At 33.6% G+C, this 21,555-nt stretch overlaps 1 protein-coding gene across 1 annotated transcript in view; it reads right to left on the bottom strand.

Moving 5' to 3' along the window:
• Window positions 1-540: 540 nt before the first annotated feature.
• egf (epidermal growth factor) overlaps window positions 541-21,555 on the bottom strand; it is a 44,472-nt gene continuing 23,457 nt past the window's right edge. The window contains 14 exon segments of the mRNA XM_056472176.1: window positions 541-1,390; window positions 3,402-3,501; window positions 3,580-3,679; window positions 8,648-8,812; window positions 9,148-9,316; window positions 9,532-9,654; window positions 11,403-11,528; window positions 14,282-14,380; window positions 14,468-14,611; window positions 14,746-14,913; window positions 16,460-16,683; window positions 18,743-18,870; window positions 18,872-19,081; window positions 20,742-20,878. Coding sequence (XP_056328151.1) covers window positions 1,242-1,390; window positions 3,402-3,501; window positions 3,580-3,679; window positions 8,648-8,812; window positions 9,148-9,316; window positions 9,532-9,654; window positions 11,403-11,528; window positions 14,282-14,380; window positions 14,468-14,611; window positions 14,746-14,913; window positions 16,460-16,683; window positions 18,743-18,870; window positions 18,872-19,081; window positions 20,742-20,878 — 2,042 coding nt within the window. The 3' untranslated portion in view covers window positions 541-1,241.

Consider the following 21,555-nt stretch of genomic DNA (forward strand, 5'->3'; position numbering starts at 1 on the left):
ACAATGTAAAACAAGTATTTACTCAATAAGTGCATTGTAACAAATTATTAATTTTAGGTATTACTTAAGGCCATAAAGTGGGATGTAAATATTAAAACGAATATAATCTGCATGCTTTGGTATACAGTTTTTTTTCACAATGCTAGATTTTTTGCTATTCCTTTCAAATGAAGCTTGGAACGCTGGGAGCTTCAGATGATTTTGTTTTATTTTGGCATGTGTACATGTTTATATTCACAGTTTAGTTGTAAATATGTATATTCAACATCACATCAATGGGAAGAAAAAGCTGAAGAGAATGAAAACAACCCATTCAGTCAGATGTTATTTCATCTTAAATAACATCGTCCTTCAGTGTCCTCAAAACAGCAGAACTAGGTTAAAACCATATAATCCCAGCACACACTGTATGTTAGTAACACTGACATATATATATATATATATGCCTAAATATCGTGTATATTTTATAAGACTTGTGAAACATTTGATCGAGAAGGCAGAGCGGATTCTGACCTACTATTTTGAATAATTTACGCATGATTCATTCACTAACCGGAGACTTTAATCCATTTAAATATCATGTTTACATATCTGTTTATATCTTTTGGATACCGAGACATAAATCTGTTTAATAAGGTTTTGATACGTAAGATTTCAGCATTGAATGTGTCTCTTTGTGAATTGATGTCAGCAGGTCCAGATACGCCACTGAAATGTTATTCTCAAACACCTGAAGCAAAATAGGCCAAGTGCATGTTATTTTCTGCTCACAAAGCAGGATGTGTGTCTGATTTTCCTCTTCGCCAGTTTTCCATTACTAAAACAGTGATGGTTTTTCATAACTATAATACAAAAGATTCAATATAACATCCTACCCAATGTCTCAAAACAAAACGAGGCATCTTTAATATTTACAAAGCTAGTGTAACGTCAGTTTTGGAGAAACGGTTTTGGATTTTATGTCTAATCGTGGCTCAATAGTGAAATTAAATGGCAAGATTTTCTTTAGATTAAATGAAATAGTCTTAACATATTCTATGGTTTTTAAGGATCGTTGACTTCCGCAAATAGGCTGTGACCTACTTTTGTATAAAATCTGGCAACAAATAACTACATCTACTTGAACGTGGAATCTTGTAAAAAAAAAAAGTACTGTAATGTATTGTACCACTGAATGACAGTGACTTTAATATTGAACATATTTACATTAGCAGTTCATGGGTCATACTATTTGTGGTGAATCACTGGGATGTTATCTGACTCTGAGCATCCTCTAAGGAGATTAGATTATCAGTGGTTTTCTCTGTAAGCAGTATTTTGGGAATATCGCTGGATACTGAGCAGATGGAAAAAGCCAGGCTACAGCCATCTCTCTGTAGCTTTCCAGTCTCTGAAAAAGAAAACAAACATAATATATATGAATAAAATTATTAGATATATCAGAATTTGAAGAATAAGAATTAATAGAGTAAATAAAAAATTAGATGAGTCATTGACATGTTTCTTCTTTTTGTATATATTAATTTATTAAACTATATTACAAATTCAAATATTCACTGTACACATTAGGGCTGCACAATATATTGTTTTAGCACTGATATCGCAATGTGTGAATATCTGCAGGATCTGTAATGTGGAGTCTGGATTATAGTTGACCAGGTACGATTGTGGAGTCATTTCAGTTTAACCATGAAAACATGCAAGTTTATTAGTTGTGTGTGTTTTAAGGCCTGTGACTGTGTTTAAAGGATTTCTGCACAAGGAATTATTGCATTTTGTAGCTTTAACAAAAAATATTTTATTTATTAATGTATGTAATGAAGACTATACAACTTGATCGTTTGTTTGATTATTTTATTTCTGTACCTGAATACTGTTAGACTCCATTTATACCATTGCTCTACACTCAGAAATAAAGGTACACAAGCTGTCACTGGGGTGGTACCTTTTCAAATGGTATAAATTTGTACCTACAACGTCCATATTATTACGTCAATGGTACATATTAGTACCTAAAAAGTACAAAAATGTTCCTCTTAAAATTTATAGGTTCTAATATATACTTTTGAGGTACCAATATGTACCCTTTAAGTACAAATGCATACCTTTTGAAAAGGTACCACCCCAGTGACAGCTTGTGTACCTTTATTTCTGACAGTGTACTGTATTTATCTATGCTGGTAATTAGTTTATTATATTTTCTGCAGATGCACTGCTCTAAAAATCTTCCCATTCAATATAAATGTATTAATTATTTCAAAATAGAGCTATAAAAGTTACTTGGTGAAATATTACAATATAAATGGCAGAAAATGAAAATATTGCAATGCACGTTTTTTTTTTAAATATCGTGCAGCCTTAGTACATATACAGAATATTGGGTTAATATATTAGACCTATATAATTTCCTAATTAACTCATTTTTAAAATATTGTTTGGTTAAAAAAGACAAATATTAACAAAAATATTCAAATAACCAAATACTTGAAAATAAAATGTATTAAGTAGTTTTGGAATATACTTCAAAAGCATGTACATAGTTATAATAAGGTTACTTATTTAAATTTTCTATTAAAGATTTTTTTAGAGATACTTTTTTAGAATTCTTTTAAAATAAAATGTGTTATTTTGTTTTCCTAACATTTATTTTTAAGTGCCAAAAATTAAACAAATGTATTTTATTAATTTGTTCTATCTGAATAAGCACAAACCATACAGTATATGTAATGTATACTGTAAATATCAATTTATAAATGATTCTATCAACTGAAACAAGTGTGGTGCAATCTATGGCTGAAGATCTTGTTTTATTTTGTCATGTTTGTATTTACAGTTTAGTTGATTTTTAGTTAATTTGTATATCCAACATGACATCAATGGGAAGAAAAAACTGAACAGAATGACCCATTTAGTTAGATGTTATTTCATCTTGAACAACATCATCCTTCAGTGTCCTCAAAACAGCAGAACTAGGTTAAAACCAATATTAATTTATTAAACAATACACTTAAAATTAAAATATTTACTGTACATATACAATATATTGGCTTAATATATTAGACCTAGATATAATTTCATAAATAACCAATTAAAAAATGTTTTGGGTTAAAAAAAAAACTAATAATAAAAAGGTTTTTGATGAAATGTTTATAGTTTCAATAAGGTTACTTTAAGTTTTTTGGACATGTTTTCTTAATTAGACATGTTCACTAGATTTTTTTAAACAAAATGTGATATTTTGTTTTGTCAAGTATACCAAAAATGAAACAAATGTAAGTTATTAATTTGCTATATCTGAATAAGCACAAAATATATATGTACGGTATACTGTAAATATCAATTTCTAAATTATTCTATCAACTGAAACAAGTGTGGTGCAATCTATGGCTGTAAATTCATACCTGTTTGTGTAGGGCAAGAGGAGCATATTGTTGATCTGGTACACTGAACATGAAGGAGCTTTTCATCAGCGCATGTAGAAGTGTCCAAAACCACATAGACCTGCGTACACATCATGTTTAAATACACAAAATCCCCCAAAAAAACAAACAAGTCAAAAGTTCTTAAGAAACCTCTTACCTCTGGAGCGGCTGCTGTGGTCTCAGTGAAACTGTCCTCACTTGCGCTCATTTCTCCAACACCATCCTCTGAGGGACACCCTCCAAAATGTCTTTTTGGCCTGATAAACAACAAAACACTCTTATCCACTTTTTTCCTACACCCCAAGAAGCTTTACATGAATTATGAGAGCAAAAGGAGTGTGGGTGTAGGGGTCAAAAAAAAGCTTCTCTTTGGAACGCACTTTTGCATCATTTTAACAAAACGATCATAGAGGTCACACTGTTTGTGCATAAGTTGACAGCCACAAAAACACGCCTGTAACAATGATTATTTATTGATTTAATTTTATTTATTTGATTATTTATTTATTAATTTATTTATACATGTTTGCATTTAGCCTTTGCATGTACTGTATGTTTGTATGTATTTATAATTTCCATTTATTTTATAATTATTTTATTTATAACTCTTTGATTTTATTTTTAATATTGTTCATAAATATTGGCCCCCGTTTCAGAAAGGAGGTTGAGTGAAAACTCAGAGTATGTTAACCCTGAAATGAGAGAAACTCTGGGTTTTCCGTTTCAAAATGGCAAGTTTGTCAAACTCGAGAATGCACGGTAAGTCAAACCTGTTTCTTGAAAGAGAGGTAACTTACTCAGAGTCAGTTACCGTGGTACCTAACCTGTACCTAACCTGGTCATAGCATGAGCAGGTTTTATTCTCTAAGCTCTGAGTTTCTGTCGGTCTCCTCCCCTTTTTTAAAGACAAAGTGTTTTTCTCGTCTTAGTCATTTTCTACCTTAATTTCAGTCACCCAAAGAATAAAATTACGAGAATGGCTTGTCCATTTTTTTGGGGAAAATTACAATTAGATTCAATACCATAGTTTTAAGTTTTACCTTTGATATTACTGCAAAAAAATAAATAATTAGCTTATATTCACTGACCTTCGACAGAGCCATGTACTGTAACTATATTAATGGGATCATTACTTGTTCTAAAAACTATTTTTAGTACTGCTTTCATTCTAGATGTCATATCCACCTCTACCACTCGATCAATAAAATTTTTGACTTTTTACTGACCAACGTGTGTAAAATTGGGAACCTTAAATTAACCATTTCCACTGAACATTGAGTAATATGCATTCTTGTTTTGTCAAATTTGTTGTAGAAAGTATACAGTAGCCTATTTTATGTAATTTCATGCAATTACATCAGAAATGACTTCAAAATTACTGCCAATTCTCCACTTTTTCAAGTGAAAAGTCTATAAACGTCACACTTTACATTACTTATTTTTTATTATACTTTAAATATTTTAAATGTAACCTTGCGCATTAACTTGAGCAGCTATGTTTTCCCAAGATAACGGACTCTGTTTCGCTAATGCAGTGGTGTTGCTTTGTTTTTTTAAATATATGGTCATATTTGCTATACTTTTGCATGAGCACATCAAGTTCAGCTAGAGAAAAAAATGCTAATCTCTTTTTTTAACTCTGACTTAATCTACTCAGACTTGATTGATCTAACTCAGATTAGCAGTTCTGAAACCGAAAACTCAGAATTTTTAATCTCTCTGTAAGTCAACTCAGAGTTTAAGTTTAAACTTCGAGTTGGTTGAACCTCCTTACTGAAACAGGCCCATTAAATACTTGCCTAGAAAAATACATTTATGTATTTAAAAACATTTATTTGTAAAGTCAAACTCCAGCTGTCATTCTGTGACACCAAACAACTCCCCTGCGTTTTACTAATTTTCAGATAAAAATGGGACACAACCTTTATACATTAAAAGAAACAAGAAATGATAAAATAAAAAAACTGTACATTATTTTAAAGCCTTAAACTTATTTTGAAGTTATTTGTTTTGATTTGCGGCTAAATTCAAAAATGGATTTGTCATGTCTAATTCTTTCTATGTTTTCAGTTATTGCCCTTGTGTGTTTATTGTTATACTAAATTGCAAAAGAATAAAATGATAAAGGGGCCACACAGGTTAGCACTGTCACCTCACAGCAAGGTCGCTGGTTTGAGTCCCGGCTGGGTCAGTTGGCATTTCTGTGTGGAGTTTGCATGTTCTCCCTGTGTTTGCATGGGTTTCGTCTGGCTACTCCGGTTTCCCCCACAGTCCAAAGATATGCGCTCTAGGTGAATTGAATAAGCTAAATTGGCCGTATTGTATGAGTGTGTGAATGTGAAAGTGTATGGATGTTTCCGAGTACTGGCTTGCAGCTGGAAGGGCATCCACTGTGTAAAACGTATGCTGGATAAGTTGGTGGTTATTCCACTGTGGCAAGCCCTGATGAATAAACCAGGGAAAATGAATGAATGAATGAATGAATTAAAATTATAGGTTAAGGTTAAGCCTAAGTTATAAGAACTTCCTGTTTCTTGAAAAAAACATTACTTTACATACATACATTTTTAGGATTTTTGTAATTTGATAATCTTAATTTGTTTCAGTTCTTTTGTTTGACAAACCGAAAAACCAGCATATAATTTAAAACATAGTAGTCATGCAAAATAAAATGTGGATACTCTTCATAACTATCATAAATTAATGTAAATATAAATCTCATACTGGGGTGGCACGGTGGCTTAGCACTGTCACCTCACAGCAAGAAGGTCACTGGTTTAAGCCCCAGCTGGGTCAGTTGGCGTTTCTTTGTGGAGTTTGCATGTTCGTGTTTGTTACCTCTGGGTGCTCTGGTCCCCCCCCCACAGGCCAAGGACATGTGCTATAGGTGAATTGAGTAAGCTAAATTGTTTGTAGTGAATGTGAGAGTGTATGGATGTTTCCCTGTACTGGGTTGCAGCTGTAAGGCCATCCGCTGTGTAAAACATATGCTGGATAAGTTGGCAGTTCATTCCGCTGTGGCGACCTCTGATGAATAAAGGGACTATGGCAGGTAAATGAATGAATAAATGAATAAATCTTATACCAGAGAAAAAACATATTTCTAAAATGACAAATCTTTCTATTTTACTGATGAAGCTTGTGTGCTTGAGTTATGAAGTCTGTAGGTTCAGTGACCTTTGAATGTATTTCCTTTGTTAGTTTCTGAAAGGCTGAATGTCAAACTCATTGAGCTGGCTCCTAGGAAATGTATTACATTCATATCTATGTAAATAGTAATCTGAGGTGTTTTGATTTTTTTTCTGGCAGTCTGCTAACTGACACCGAGGCCAAAACCAATCTCTGCATCCTGTTGAGTGAGAATGAAATCTGGAGACCTGCAGTGAGACGTGAAGGTATGATAAGTAGCATTATTACAAGCGTGTATTTGATATGTGGGTGTCTCACCCCTACACCTGGGGCAATAATGGGCTTTGGGATAAACCAAAATAGTATCCTGTTTGTGTGTGTGTGTGTGTGTGACCGCTGATGTAGATAAAAAAATTGGAAGAAAAATAAAATGGAAAATGAGTAACCAAGTGAAAAACGCAATTTTTGACAGAAAAATTGCCACCCATGTAGCTTTTAAATAAGGTTATAGATCGCTGGGTCCATTTTAGGCTGTAGGAATGACCTATTTTGATGTGTAATTGCTGTAGTACAAGCTAAACCAAGCATGTAATTGAAAGCGTGCAATTGCAGCACTGAGGTGCAAAGGCTTGAGGAACCACACATAAGTATGCTGAAGAAAACACAACATCACGGCTCACTGTCACTAAACCCTCTAAACACAGGCATAGAGAATTTGATACTTTACCAGGGCGAGGAAATAGTCACCCAGCTGTTTTGATGTGTGTGTGTGTGTGTGTGTGTGTGTTATAAGTCTACTGACACATGCTCAATGGGATGAAATGATCTTTAAATCTTTCCCTGGCCTTGGCTCAGGCCTCCTCTCCTAATAAACAATTTAATGCCACTTTTACACGCTGTTCACCTGCTAAAGCAGGGAAATGAACCCAGACCGGCAGCGATCGAACCATTACTGCTCTTGGATGAAATGAAAAAAGGTTGTTTTTGAGCCATTTTTTTGTCACAGTCTCTATTTTCATCTTGTCCCTTGAATCCACTACAAATCAGAGGCATTACATCTAAAAATGTGCTAGATGCTCTGGTTTTGAGCTTTTTTCAATTTGATATTTCTATCTATCTATCTATCTATCTATCTATCTATCTATCTATCTATCTATCTATCTATCTATCTATCTATCTATCTATCTATCTATCTATCTATCTATCTATCTATCTATCTATCTATCTATCTATCTATCTATCTATCTATCTATCTATCTATCTATCTATCTATCTATCCTCTATCCATCCACTTATCCTCCATCCATCCATTTATCCATCCATTCATCCATCTATCCCACTATCTATCTATCCATCCATCGACCATCCTTCTGTCTATCCATCCATCCCTATCTATCTATCTATCTATCTATCTATCTATCTATCTATCTATCTATCTATCTATCTATCTATCTATCTATCTATCTATCTATCTATCTATCTATCTATCCTCCATCCATTTATCCATCCATTCATCCATCCCTCTATCTATCCATCCATCGACCATCCATCCATCCATCCATCCTTCTGTCTATCCACCCATCCACATATATCCATCTATGCATCTATGCATCTATGCATCTATCTATCTATCTATCTATCTATCTATCTATCTATCTATCTATCTATCTATCTATCTATCTATCTATCTATCTATCTATCTATCTATCTATCTATCTATCTATCTATCTATCTATCTATGTATCTATCTATCTATCTATCTATCTATCTATCTATCTATCTATCTATCTATCTATCTTGGCATTATTACTTGGCAAACTTTGTTTTCTATATATATGTCTTAGTTTAGAACTATATAAGATTTAAATTGTGCATCCTTTGCATGATCTACAATCAAGTTTCATTCAAATTCAGGAAATTCAAAATATAATTGCAATACTTTAGGTGTCCATACTGATGGTCATGTAGAATACATATTATTTGTTTGAACATAAAATATTATATATTAATGCAGATCATTTATTATTTACTCTTAATAACATTAACAGAAATGATTAAGTGTGTTATTAACAGATTGGCTTTGCTCTGACTCTCACCCATAGCAGAAGGTAATGCAGGCAGCGATGGAGAGAATGGTGATGAGGAGCACAATACACACGGCTATAACCATATTCCTCCTCTTCTCCTCTTCAGCCTGCTGCAACTCCCACCATTCAAGATCACTGAACTGACAGCGTTCCCCCATGTAACCTAGCACACAGCTGCATCACACACACACACGCACGCACGCACGCACACACACACACACACATACACATAGAGCATCATTAAATGCAATATTCATCATATCTGTCAGGGGACAAAGAGATCCAAACTGAAGAATAAAATTGCAATGAGGAATATGATTAACGTGTCCTTTTTGTCAAGGGCAAATGTTCAATAAAAGGCAAAATGATTCTCAGTACAAGACTGCCATCTACTGCTTATTTCAGAAAGCCATATTTTAAAAATCGGCTTTAGAGCTTGAGCGAAATGTGGAAAAAGCAAAAACAAGGATTGGTCTGATTTTTCTGTGTGACTAGGAGTAAACACTTGCTTGCAGGCATAAGACTCCATCTCAGGAAAATAGAAGCAGACTCCGCCATACAGACAGTATGAGTCGTGTGTGGAGGGGCAGCTCTGCATGCCATTATTGTGTTGCCATGTTGAAGTGACATCAGGTGGACTAGCAGTACTCGGCCACAAGGAGGCGCCGTTCAATGCTGCTGAAACAGGAAACAGAGCATGAAAATCAGGTCACTGTTATGTTGCACCATACAGTACTGCTAAATGTTAGTGCATTTACTGTTAGTGTGTTCATATTAGTCCATATCATCTAGCACAAATTCAGATTATCACGTTTAAACCATAATTACAGATAACATGAATGCTATAATGCTTATTAAGAAGGTGGTTTTTCAGTTTAATTAATATTTCTTACCCTGACAACTGAAACCAGTGCCTGTGAAGCCAGATCGGCATCTACACTGATATTCTCCTACTGCATTGAAACACTCAGCGTTTACATCGCAGTCATGGAAATCTAGTTGACACTCGTCTATATCTGCAACAATCCAAACATACAATATATATTTCATTTTCATTGAATTTATTTGAAACTTTAATTGACTAAATCTAAAACACATTTTTAACTAGTCGGGCATTTTAAAAACATCTAGAAAATCGAATAAAATGAAAATAAAATGGCAAAAATAAAGTCGAAATTCAAAATGGACAACAAAAATATGAAAAAGTAATAACTAATTTTAACTAATAATAAAAAAACCTAAATTAAAAGTCACAAAAAACTGTGTAATATTGAGGAATATTGGTAAAATTTAAATAAAATTTTCTATTTTACTATATTTTAAAATGTTGCTTATTTATAGAAAGGAAAATAAAAAATAAAATAAAATAAAATAAAATAAAATAAAATAAAATAAAATAAAATAAAATAAAATAAAATAAAATAAAATAAAATAAAATAAAATAAAATGGTTGTTTTGCAGTGTCAATTAAAAGCAAAGAAAGCAATCAACACTGCTAGCAGCAATGGGTACTAGGGCTGCACAATATATCGTTTCAGCATCAATATCGCAATGTGATCATTCACAATAGTCATATCGCAGCCCAGCAAACAATTGTGTGTTTAATAGACCTCTATCAGACATCTAAACGTATATAGCTTGGCTAAAACAAGGCTAAACTTGGGCTCTCAGTGAAAACCAATAGACATCTAAGAATAGTCCAAAACTAGGCTAGTCATAAAATAGACAGATTAGACAGACTTAATATGTGTAGTCGTTCATTTCTGTTAGTCTAGTCTAGTTTTGGCCTATTCTTAGACGTTTATTAGATTGTCACTGACAGCCTAAATTTAGCTTGTTTTAGCCAAGCCGACTATGTTTAGACGTCTATTAGACATCTTTTTAAAAACAAATTGCTTGCTGAGAGGATATGCAGTGTTGAGTTTGGATTATAATTGAACATTTGCATGTGTTTGAGGCCTGTGATTTGTATGAGGATTTTTAATAAATTTTTATTATCAATTATTTTTATTGAATGGTTTATACAACGAAGACTATGCCATATTTTTTGACATTTGATTATTCAATTGCTGTAAACCTGAATACAGTTAAGACTGTTAAATAATAACACATTGTTTATGTGATTTGTATATTGTATATTATTATATATTTCTATGCTTGTAGATTGGTTATTATATTTTATGCAGATGCACTACCTTACAGAATCTTCCAAATCAGTCTAATATTATAAATTCTTTCCAAACAGAGATATTCAGGTCTTCTGGTAAAATTGTACTCATATTGCAACATTCATTCATTCATTCATTCATTTTCTTTTTGGCTTAGTCCCTTTATTAATCAGGGGTCGCCACAGTGGAATGAACCGCCAACTTATCCAGCATATTTTTTACGCAGCAGATGCCCTTCCAGCCACAACGCAACAATGGGAAACACCCAAAATCTCTTGCATTCACACACATACACTATGGCCAGTTTAGCTTATTCAATTCACCTACACCATATGTCTTTAGACTGTGGGGAAGGAAACCCACGCAAACATGGGGAGAACATGCAAACTCCAAACAAAAATGCCAACAGCTGGTGATCAAACCAGCGCTCTTCTTGCTGTGAGGCGATCGTGCTATCCACTGCGCCACTGTGACGCCCAAATTGCAACATATATCGCAGAATAACAAAATATCGCAATGTTCAATCTCTCCAATATTGTGCAGACCTACTAACTAGTTTTGTAAAATGGTGTTTAAATTAATGCGTTTTGTCATACCAACACAGTGATGACCATCTCCACTGAATCCTTTTTTGCACTGACAGAAATATCCACCCGCCGTGTTCACACATTCAGCCTCAGAAACACGACAATCTGCCAGGCCTGCTTTGCATTCATCAACGTCTGTGTAAACACATACACACACACAAACATGCACATATTGTCAATACTGTATGCACTCATGCAAACAAGGCCAAATTTACATAAAGGCCGATCAATGCATCCAATAACAGGCGCATACTGCACCCACACACATATCAATATCCATACACTCAAATTCAGTTTCACACATACATCACGAACCAACTGCTTGAGTCTATGTGAAATCAAAACCATCTGACATCTAGTGCAAACACACACAGACATGCACATAAAGGCCTCAAGAGTAAACACTCAAGTCCTCAACACAGATCCATGTGGCCATCTTGAACACAACCTGTCTGGGATGTCTGGGACCTGCACCAATAACAAGAAGGATGTGAATGCTGATTGGACAGCAGTTATACCTCTTCATTTGTTTGGTTTCATGGTCCCCAAACTGAGCCTGGTTTCTTCATTTCCATCAGTTGGTGAAGTTTCATCTACTATACCACGCTAAATCTACTAAATCTCGCTTTTGGCATTCAGATTTTGAGATTTTCTTTTTTTGGGGGCGACACTTAAAAATAAGGTTTCATTATATATTGTATTTACTAACATGAACTAAGAACTTAGAATGAACAATTCTACAGCATTTATTAATGGTAGTTATTGTTTATTTCAACCTTAAAGGTCCTGTTGAATGCTTTGTAATATGCATTTTATTCGATGTTTGACAATCTCAACCAAAACACAGAGAGGGTGGGACATAGTGTAGCTCCTCACCCTTTTTAAAAACTGCTTATAGCATTTTGTTTTATCACCGCTCTGCAAGTGAGAGTGGTTTAGCTAAAAAATAAGCTCAAATGAAAAGCAAACAAGAAGCGTCTTGAAGGGGGCAAGGCATGTCAGATACTAGTGAGCATTTGATTGGTTATGATTTATTGAGAAACTGAAGAATGAGGTGATGTAAATAAAACCGTTGATACATTTAGGCGGAAATGACAAACTACAAAGCTTTACGTGTTAATATCAATTTTATATCCTCACTATTTTGGAGCACACTAGCTTATAGATATTTTAAAAACAATTCTAACATCTAAAAAAACATTATTTTAATTTTGTGGGACCTTTAATTAATGTATTTTACAAAGAAACGCTGACAACATGGAATATTTTGATTTTAGTTTTGAAGATAATGAAGCAGCTTTGGCCGAATGCCCAAAATAGTCAAATATATTAAGTATTTATTATAGCAAAAGAAAAGCAAATGTTTTGGACAAAATTCAGTGTAAACTGATGACATTTATTATTTGTAAAGATATATTACATTTTTTAGAGTGTATGAATGGACATAAAGGGCAATTGTTAATTTTGATCTAAAAGCAGAAAAACTACATGTTGAAAGCAGTGAGTTTGTATCAGGATGGTGATACACAGATTTTTCAGCAGTTTTGTTTCGCAATATTGCAGTGTGATGTTGCTTGGCTGCTTTCCTGGTGAATATTAGCAATATTTTTTACATCAAAATCAGAAAAGTAAGTTATTTTGTATAAATGTATCGATATGATGTGAGGTCTAGTCGCCAGCGTGAAACAAAAACAAGTAATGGAAACTTTTTATCTAAGTCAGGGTTTCTGCAGGTTCCACAGAGTTAAATTTAAGACTTTTTATAACATTATTAAGACCATTGTGAATTAAATTTTAGACCCATAAAGGGTTAAGGAATTTTTCAAATGACCCAGATGGAAAAGATTTATATTTGCCCTATAAAAAAATCTTATAATTTAATTAGTTTATTTAATTTTTAATTTAATTTATTTAATTTAATTAATTTTTAATTTAGTAATACGTTAATAATAAAAAATAAAAATATTTTACATTTTATTTTTTAGCTATATATTTTAAATATTTTGTAAAAACAAGCAAGCTCTACTTGTATCCATACACTTTTTTCCAACATTTTTTCCATAATTTTAAATAATGAACAATTGTTTTAAAAGTTTTAAAAACTATGATAAACTAAATCTCGGCACAACAATCTGTCCAGGTCGGTGTCCTCAGCAGTGAATACATGGAAAACTTTTAAACAAATGTAACTGTAAGGAAAATAATTACATCATTATGATAGAGTTAAAATTACCTTTTTAAATAAAAAGTTAAAAAGTTTTATTGAGATGATTGTTCGTGATTGTATGAGTTTTGGCCAGATTTGGTAGCAATACATGAACAAAGGAAAATTAGATTCAACTTTATTGTCATTACACATGTACAAGTACAAGGCAATGAAATGCAGTTTCTGTCTAAATTAAGACCTGTTTAAAAAGATTCAAGACCAACAACACCGTATTTCAGTAAGTTTAAGACTTTTTAAGGTCTAAAATTTGGATTTTGAGATTTAAGAAATTTTAAGACTTTTTAAGACCCTGCAGAAACCCTGTAAGTACATTTTGAGGCTGTATTTCTTTACTTTTACTTGAGTACAAAAGTGTAGTCAGTACTTCAACTCTTACCAGAGTCATTTTAAACACGAGTATCTGTACTTCTAAAGGATGTGTGTACCTTTACCATCTCTGAATGTCACTGATTTTGTTAAATTTGGTGGTGTATGCCTAATGGAACTACAATATAGTATTAGTGAATATAAAAAACAGTTTACATATCTGCATAACAGATCATTTAAATTTAAATGCACATTGTTCTTACGGAGCATATATTTTTCTTTGTTACATTAGAATTAAAATGAGAAATAAATATATAATCTATGATAAAAGAGATTGTTGTAGATGTCGTTGTACCTGAAACCATCTTCTCTGTGTAAAGCATGGTCAGCGGTGTGCTCTCATCATTCAGGGTTTTGTTTCTCAGACCATCATTTGATTCACCATCATTGGACTCTGTGTGGAAAAATAGTGGTTTCGAAGCATTAATGTGAAAAGTCGGTTTTTATGATTGTGTTTTAGCTTCATTCTAATTACACAGACCACTGAATGATGTATTAATCATCAGGCATCCTTTGCCATCAGCTGAAAGAACGTGATTGGTGTGACAGGAGCAGTGAGGGAGTCCCAGTCTGCTCTCACACACTTGTGCACACCCTCCATTTCCATCCAGACAAAAATCTGCTCCTAGGAGAAAGAAACATGCAGTGCACTGTAGTCAACTCATTCCTGTTGGGTTTAAGCATTCAGAGCTTCTTAAGATTATAAACATTAGCAAAACACAAAGATAATAGAATAATAATGGAATACAGCATCTGTACCTGGTTTGGCAAGAGGATGGACAATAACCAGAGCAGCTGGTTGAATGGAGTCAATAAGTAAACGCTCAGGGTTTTGACCAGATCTCATGTCCAGCCGGAAGATCACACGATTCTCCAGGTCACTGACCCAGAGCACGTTCTCAAATACTGCCATGGCAAATGGACGACCTGGGACAAATGTACACATGCAGCACATATAATAAAAAGTTTAATACACATGTTAAATTATGTAACTTTCCATGCATGCATACTCTATATGTTGGTGTACTGAAATTGTGTGTGTGGTCCCCCACAAGTATAGCAACACTAGTCATTTTTGATAATGAAGGAAATTTTTATTTAGTTATTGGTCCCTATAAGGAAAACAGTTTATAATTCATACAGAATAAACTTTTGAAAATGTGAAACTGCAGAATCTTTTTCTGTGAGAGTTGACTACAGGGGGTCAGCTATTTTCAGTAGTTTGTGCAAATAAATATGCATGCTTAAGTGAACCAAATTCATATATTTAATTCAATGGCATCTCATTGGTTAACAAACTTATTTAAGTTTTGAGGGATAATGAATTGATTCTGACCTATACCATAACCTCTGATGGGTCAAATTTAAGGACTTTTCAAGCACTTTCCAGGTGCATTTTAAATGAGATATGATTTTAGGCTATATGTAGATTAAAAACACCTTTTTTTAAAGAAAAATGCTTTTCAAACACTTACGGTATCTGTCTGTATGCTAGATCTGCTGGTGTTCAGATTCTAGACTCTAGACAGATTCTACCCTGCTTAATGAGTATTTTCCTGCATAATGTGGCTGCTGGGCGCGATCATGCATTCACAATTGTATGAACCGTTATAGGGGTAGCCAAATGTAAATGTATGTTATATTTATTTCATTATTTTTATTGGTAAAGTTATTATTTAAGATACAGATCAATGTGAGCTACTTTCCACTGTTTAAAGAGTTGACCTCCCACATATGCTGTTTTATTGTCCTTCAGGGGGGATCAAGGGTTTATTAGGGAGGTCAGACCCCCACCCCCCCCTTAATTCTCACCGTAAGGGTTAAGGGTAAGAGGACAAAATATACAGAATATACAGTCTGTTCAGTATAAAACTGGGAAGTCCCCATGAAAAAAAAAACTCAACATGTGTGTTTACTGGTTTTGGTGGTTTACAAGGATAGAAATGTGTAAAATGGCATGGGTATGAGCTAGTTGTACTCTATTAAGTTGGTGTGTGAGGACATGCCTTGTGTCCTCGCAATTCAATACTGTTCAAAATCATAATTAACGGCAGAACTGCACGATATTGGAAAAATCTGACAATGCAATGTTTTGTTTTTCTGCATTATCTATTTAAATATGAACACAATTTCACCAAATGACTTAAAATAGCTCTATTTGTAAGAATTCAAATACAGAAATTAAATGATCAAATGTAAAATAACACTGCATAGTCTTCATACACAGATATAGACATTGCTATATTGATGCTAAAACAATATATTGTGCAGCCCTACTTAACGGTGTCTTTTAGCATTAAGAACTTGTCATATGTTTCCTGTGAGGGTTGGGTTTACAGTTAGGGGTAGAGTAGTGTAGGGCCATATAAAAAGTGTTTTTAACTATATAAAATACATTGCCTATGGAGAGTCCTCATAAACCACCAATACCAATGTGTGTGTGCGTTAGCGGGTTTTGACAGAGGAGCCTCACCTACTTGGTTCTGGCTTATTATACGGCGATAAGAACCATCCAGGTTGGCTGTCTCAATCACACTTGTGCTCAGGTCACACCAGTACAGACGCTGAGAGCCGTGATCCACAGCCAGTCCACTGGGAGACACCAGACCGGTGCTGACCACTGTTTCACGCTGGTCTCTGTCCAGACCTGACCGCTCCACTGCGGGACGATCACCAATATCTGTCCAATATATCTTCCTCCAGACACACAGAGAATAGCTTCATGATTATATGATAAGATCCATGATATTTCATTGTATATATGTGAACAGAACTGCTTGAAATGACATGATAAATAACGAAGTACTATATTTTAGATTTATATTTAGTCATTTAGCAGATGCTTTTATGCAAAATGACTAACAAATGAGGAAGGCAACGAGCGATTCATCACAAAGAGGCAAGACTCACCAAAATATCCCAAATATACATCACTTTTTTAGCATTTAAAAAGCACTTGAAAAATTACTTATGCAATCCATGACTTCCAGAAATAGTGAAGGACTCTTTTTACAAGATGTGATTTGGTTGAGTGAATTATGGCTGTGTGATATGGCCAATAAATTGTTTACCTTTATTTTCTTTTCTGAACTGAGATACATATGGTGTATCCTCATTCATTATGTAATATATATATATATATATTTCAATATGTATATATATATACAGTTGAAGTCAGAATTATTAGAATTATAATTTAATAATTATTAAATTATTTTTAATTAATTAATTTTCCTAATTACGTTTTCTTTTTAAATATTTCCCAAATGATGTTCAACAGAGCAATGAAATTTTCACAGTATGTCTGATAATATTTTTTCTTCTGGATAAATTCTTGTTTGTTTTATTTCAGCTAGAATAAAAGCAGGTTTTTACATTTTTAAAAAAAACATTTCAAGAGTTCACACTTAGATATTGTTTGACAAATGTTAGCAGGTTTGGCATGCTGTCCCGGGAAAGAACCTTGAGCTCAGAGATTGTTGAGCCCAGGGCTCCCGCCTGGTCAATAGAGCATGTAAGGGGAGTGCGAGATCAGGTGGTTCTCGAGAGCTCCCTGTGGTAAAAGAGGAAAGGAGGAAAAGGGGTGGATAGGGGTTTTCTTCGGAAAACGAAGGTAAGGGAGTAGTTCTAGCTAGGCTACTTATAGTGAGTTTGGATTAATCTTCTTTGCTAACTAATGATTGTAGATGGGTGACCAGCTGCAGTCAATCACATCACGTGCTCCTCTCGAAATTAGTTTGTGAAACTTCACTTTAAGGTCAAAATTATTAGTCAAAATTATTGGATCAACAGACTAGATTGTTCTCATGTGGACAAATGTGTTTGAATAGCCAAAAAGGATGAAAATAGACAAAAGAGAGTTCAACCAAAAGCATCCTAATACCAGCTGTTTACTGGGCTTTGGATTTGTGCTGAATACAAGAGAAATGAGAAACATGATTCATGTATTTCAGTTAGAAATATGATTTATTGTAAAATCCTCAATATTTGTGTCAGCTTGTTTCACACTTTTTTTATGCCTTTTTCTGCATATACAGTACTTTTAATACATTTATTTTGTTGTGTAGTGAACTACGTTTTTAGAATATTTATTTTAGAATATTTAGGATTACCAGAAGCCTTTTTTTTTTTTACAATATTCATAAAATAATGATAAATAATGATAAAATGTTAATTCTACACTAGGCGGCACCGTGCCTCAGTGGTTAGCACTGTCGCCTCACAGCAAGAAGTTCGCTGGTTCAAGTCCCGGCTGGGTCAGTTGGCATTTCAGTGCGAAGTTTGCATGTTCTCCCCGTTTTAGTGTGAGTTTCCTCTAGGTGCTCTGGTTTCCGCCACAGTCTAAACATATGCGCTATAGGTCAATTGAATAAACTAAAATGACCATAGTGTTTGACTGGTGTGTGAATAAGTGTTTCCCACTACTGGGTTGCAGCTGGAAGGGCATCCGCTGCGTAAAACATATGCTAGAATTGTTTTCGGTTCATTCCGCTGTGGCGACCCCAGATAAATAAAGTTCTAAGTTGAAGCAAAATGAATGAATGAATAATTATACATTAATATGAGTGATTTTCTTCAGTCTCTCCACAATGCATTTCTGAACACAGTGCAATATATATTCTGAAAATAATGTTAAATGTTGTTTTCACACGTAGGATATTTAGGATGAAATGTCTGTATAATTTTCTGCGTACAAAATTAAGAAGTAGACATACTGCAGAGAAAACGATGAACATACAGTTTCAAAAAGTCTTACTGTGCCTGAGGATGAAGAGCGATGCCTCTGGGTTTCTGGATGTTTTCATTAATAAAGATCTCTCTGTCGAAACCATTTAAGCTGCTGCGGGAAATTAAGAACAATCTGAAACACAAAATGTTGAATTCAGCTCTGGAAGTAAGTTACAGTTTTGAGGAAGTGTGTGTATGCGTATGTGTGTGTGCCTCACCCACTATCAGTCCAGTAAAGTTTGCGGTGAATCCAGTCTACAGCCAGAGCCTCAGGAGAGTCCAGTCCAGTGGAGAAGAGCAGCTCTCTAAATTCTCCATCCATTGAAGCTCTCTCAATGTGCTTCAGGCCTTTATCTGCAAAATATATCTAAACATACAAACAAAAACACACCATCATTACCATTACTTGATCACAATTTCAAATAAAACGGAAACCATGTAAAAAGATAAGGATATGTTAAAAGATCAAATAAAACATTTTTATAAAACCTAAGCATTTGTTCTGATTTGTAAACTTCTGTATTTTTAATCGATTGTTTTGCAATTTGTAAAGCAAAATAAAAAATTAAACTACATGTAGAAATTAATTAAATTTAAAAAATAAAAAAGATATTAAATATAAGGAATTATTTAGAATTAATAAAATTAATTTAAAAATAATATATGTACAGTGCTCAGCATAATTGAGTATTTGAGATAATTGAGATATATTTATTAAAATAATATTTTAGTTACCAAACATTTTTAGAAATTAAAAGATTCAATTAAATTCAAGCAAAATATTGCAAAAAAAATCTACAAAAAAATACATTTTTCAAATTTTTTTGCTTCTCTTGATTTTTCCTCTTTTTAAAATTTGTATTTAATATTTTTCTATAACATATACATTTGGGTGTACTAGTTTTTGAACAATTATCGTAAGTTATTTTGTTAGATAAGCTCCAGATTTAATGTATATGCACAAATATGATATTGTATAGCTTCCTATTAAAAATATGAATTTAAAAGAGGGATTTGTGAGGGGCGTACTTATATATGCTGAGCACAGTACACTAACATACAGAAATACATAAATACAGAATTATAAATCAACAATGTTTTGAATTTCCTAAATTATTTACCTCTATTTTACTGCATTTTTTTGGCTTTACGTATATATTTATTGAATCATTTCTATATCTTCATGTGGATTTACCAGTGTATATATTTTACCAAATAAATCTCCTTTTCATTTTTACTTGTTATGGATTTATTTATTAATAGATTCAATTATTTATTGCGTTTCCACATTTTTTCCTTTACACTCATTAATCTTGAGACATTGAAATTTCTGCAGGTTTCACAAAGTCAATTTTAAGACATTTTAAGACCTTCTTAAGACCATTATAAAATGAAATTTCAGACTTAAAGAGGTTTACTTGCCCCATGCAAAAAACCTAATTAGTTATTTCTTTGCCACATGTGTTAAATAATGTGCCAAAACAAGCAAGCCCTAGTTGTATGCATACACTTTTTTTCAACATAACATATATATAGATAAATAGAGTAATAAATAGAGTTTTATTTATTTATTTATTTATTTAGACGGATTATTGGTGATTGGATAGCCTTACATAGACAGAGGAAAATTAAGACCTGTTTAAAAGGATTTAAGACCTAAAAGACAATATTTAAGACTCTTTAAGGTCTAAATTTTACTATTTGAAATTTAAGACTTTTCAAGACCCCATGGAAACCCTGTGAATGCACCAGAAGTCCCCTGAATATATATACTGTATAAAATGTTCATGTAAATTAAAGTATAAACGTATCCTCCTGCTCGTACATCTTTTGCCCACTAGATGACAGCAGATACACTTTTAAACGTTATCAACATGAGCCACTGAACACCCATTTCCTAACATCATGTCGCGTTACATCTTATGTCCACTAGATGGCAGTTTTAAACACGTCATAATAACTAGCTGCCAATCCGTAAACTCTTTCAGCCATGTACAGTATGTGATTGTGCATTTGTGATGTTTTACCTTGTTCTGCACTGGATCATAGTCCACTCCTGTAAAATTGCCTCCTGGTTCTTCTAGCAGTTTTCTGATCAGTTTGCCATCCGTGTTAATCTTCCTTAAATCCACTATATTGGCAAACAGCAGGTCCGCTGGAGGTCCTGCTCAAAATAAAGAGATTCCAGACGTTCTAGGTCACTGCAAGCAAATGCACTTAAATGCTGATTAACTACATGCTTAACCCAATAACTCGAGCTGCCCAAATGTGGGAGACAGACTGGCACCCTGGCAGAAGAGTCAACACAACAAAAACAAAGACGCACCGGCTGGAAATCAGAACTGGTTGTTTTTGGTTTTAAATTGGTGAATCTGTTTCTGGATCAGCACACATACAGTACACTACAATATTTTCATACTACAAAAAGTGAAATGTAAGCAATAATAGAAGCCAGAGATGTCTCACACAGAAAAATGATATAGGGCTTTTTATGTAAATTTTAGGTATCACTTTATTTTGATGGTCCCTTTAACGCATTTTTGTTTCATTTAAGTTACATTGCATCTACATGTCAACTAATTCTACTTACATTATAAGAAGACTGTAAGGTTTGGGTTAGGGTTAGTGAGTAAGTTGAGATGTACTTGCATAATTTCTTATAGTCAGTTAAATGTCTGAGGAAGGAGCAGTATCAACAAATATTAAGCAGACAGTCTACTAATACTCAAATGAGAAATAATTGCAATGGAACTTTTAGTCAACAATAGGCCTGTCACAATAATCAATAAATCGACTTATCGCACATCACATGCACAGGTCTTTAATAATTTTTGGTGATGC

This window comes from Danio aesculapii, chromosome 14, assembly GCF_903798145.1.
Source record: "Danio aesculapii chromosome 14, fDanAes4.1, whole genome shotgun sequence".
Classification (NCBI taxonomy): Eukaryota; Metazoa; Chordata; class Actinopteri; order Cypriniformes; family Danionidae; genus Danio; species Danio aesculapii.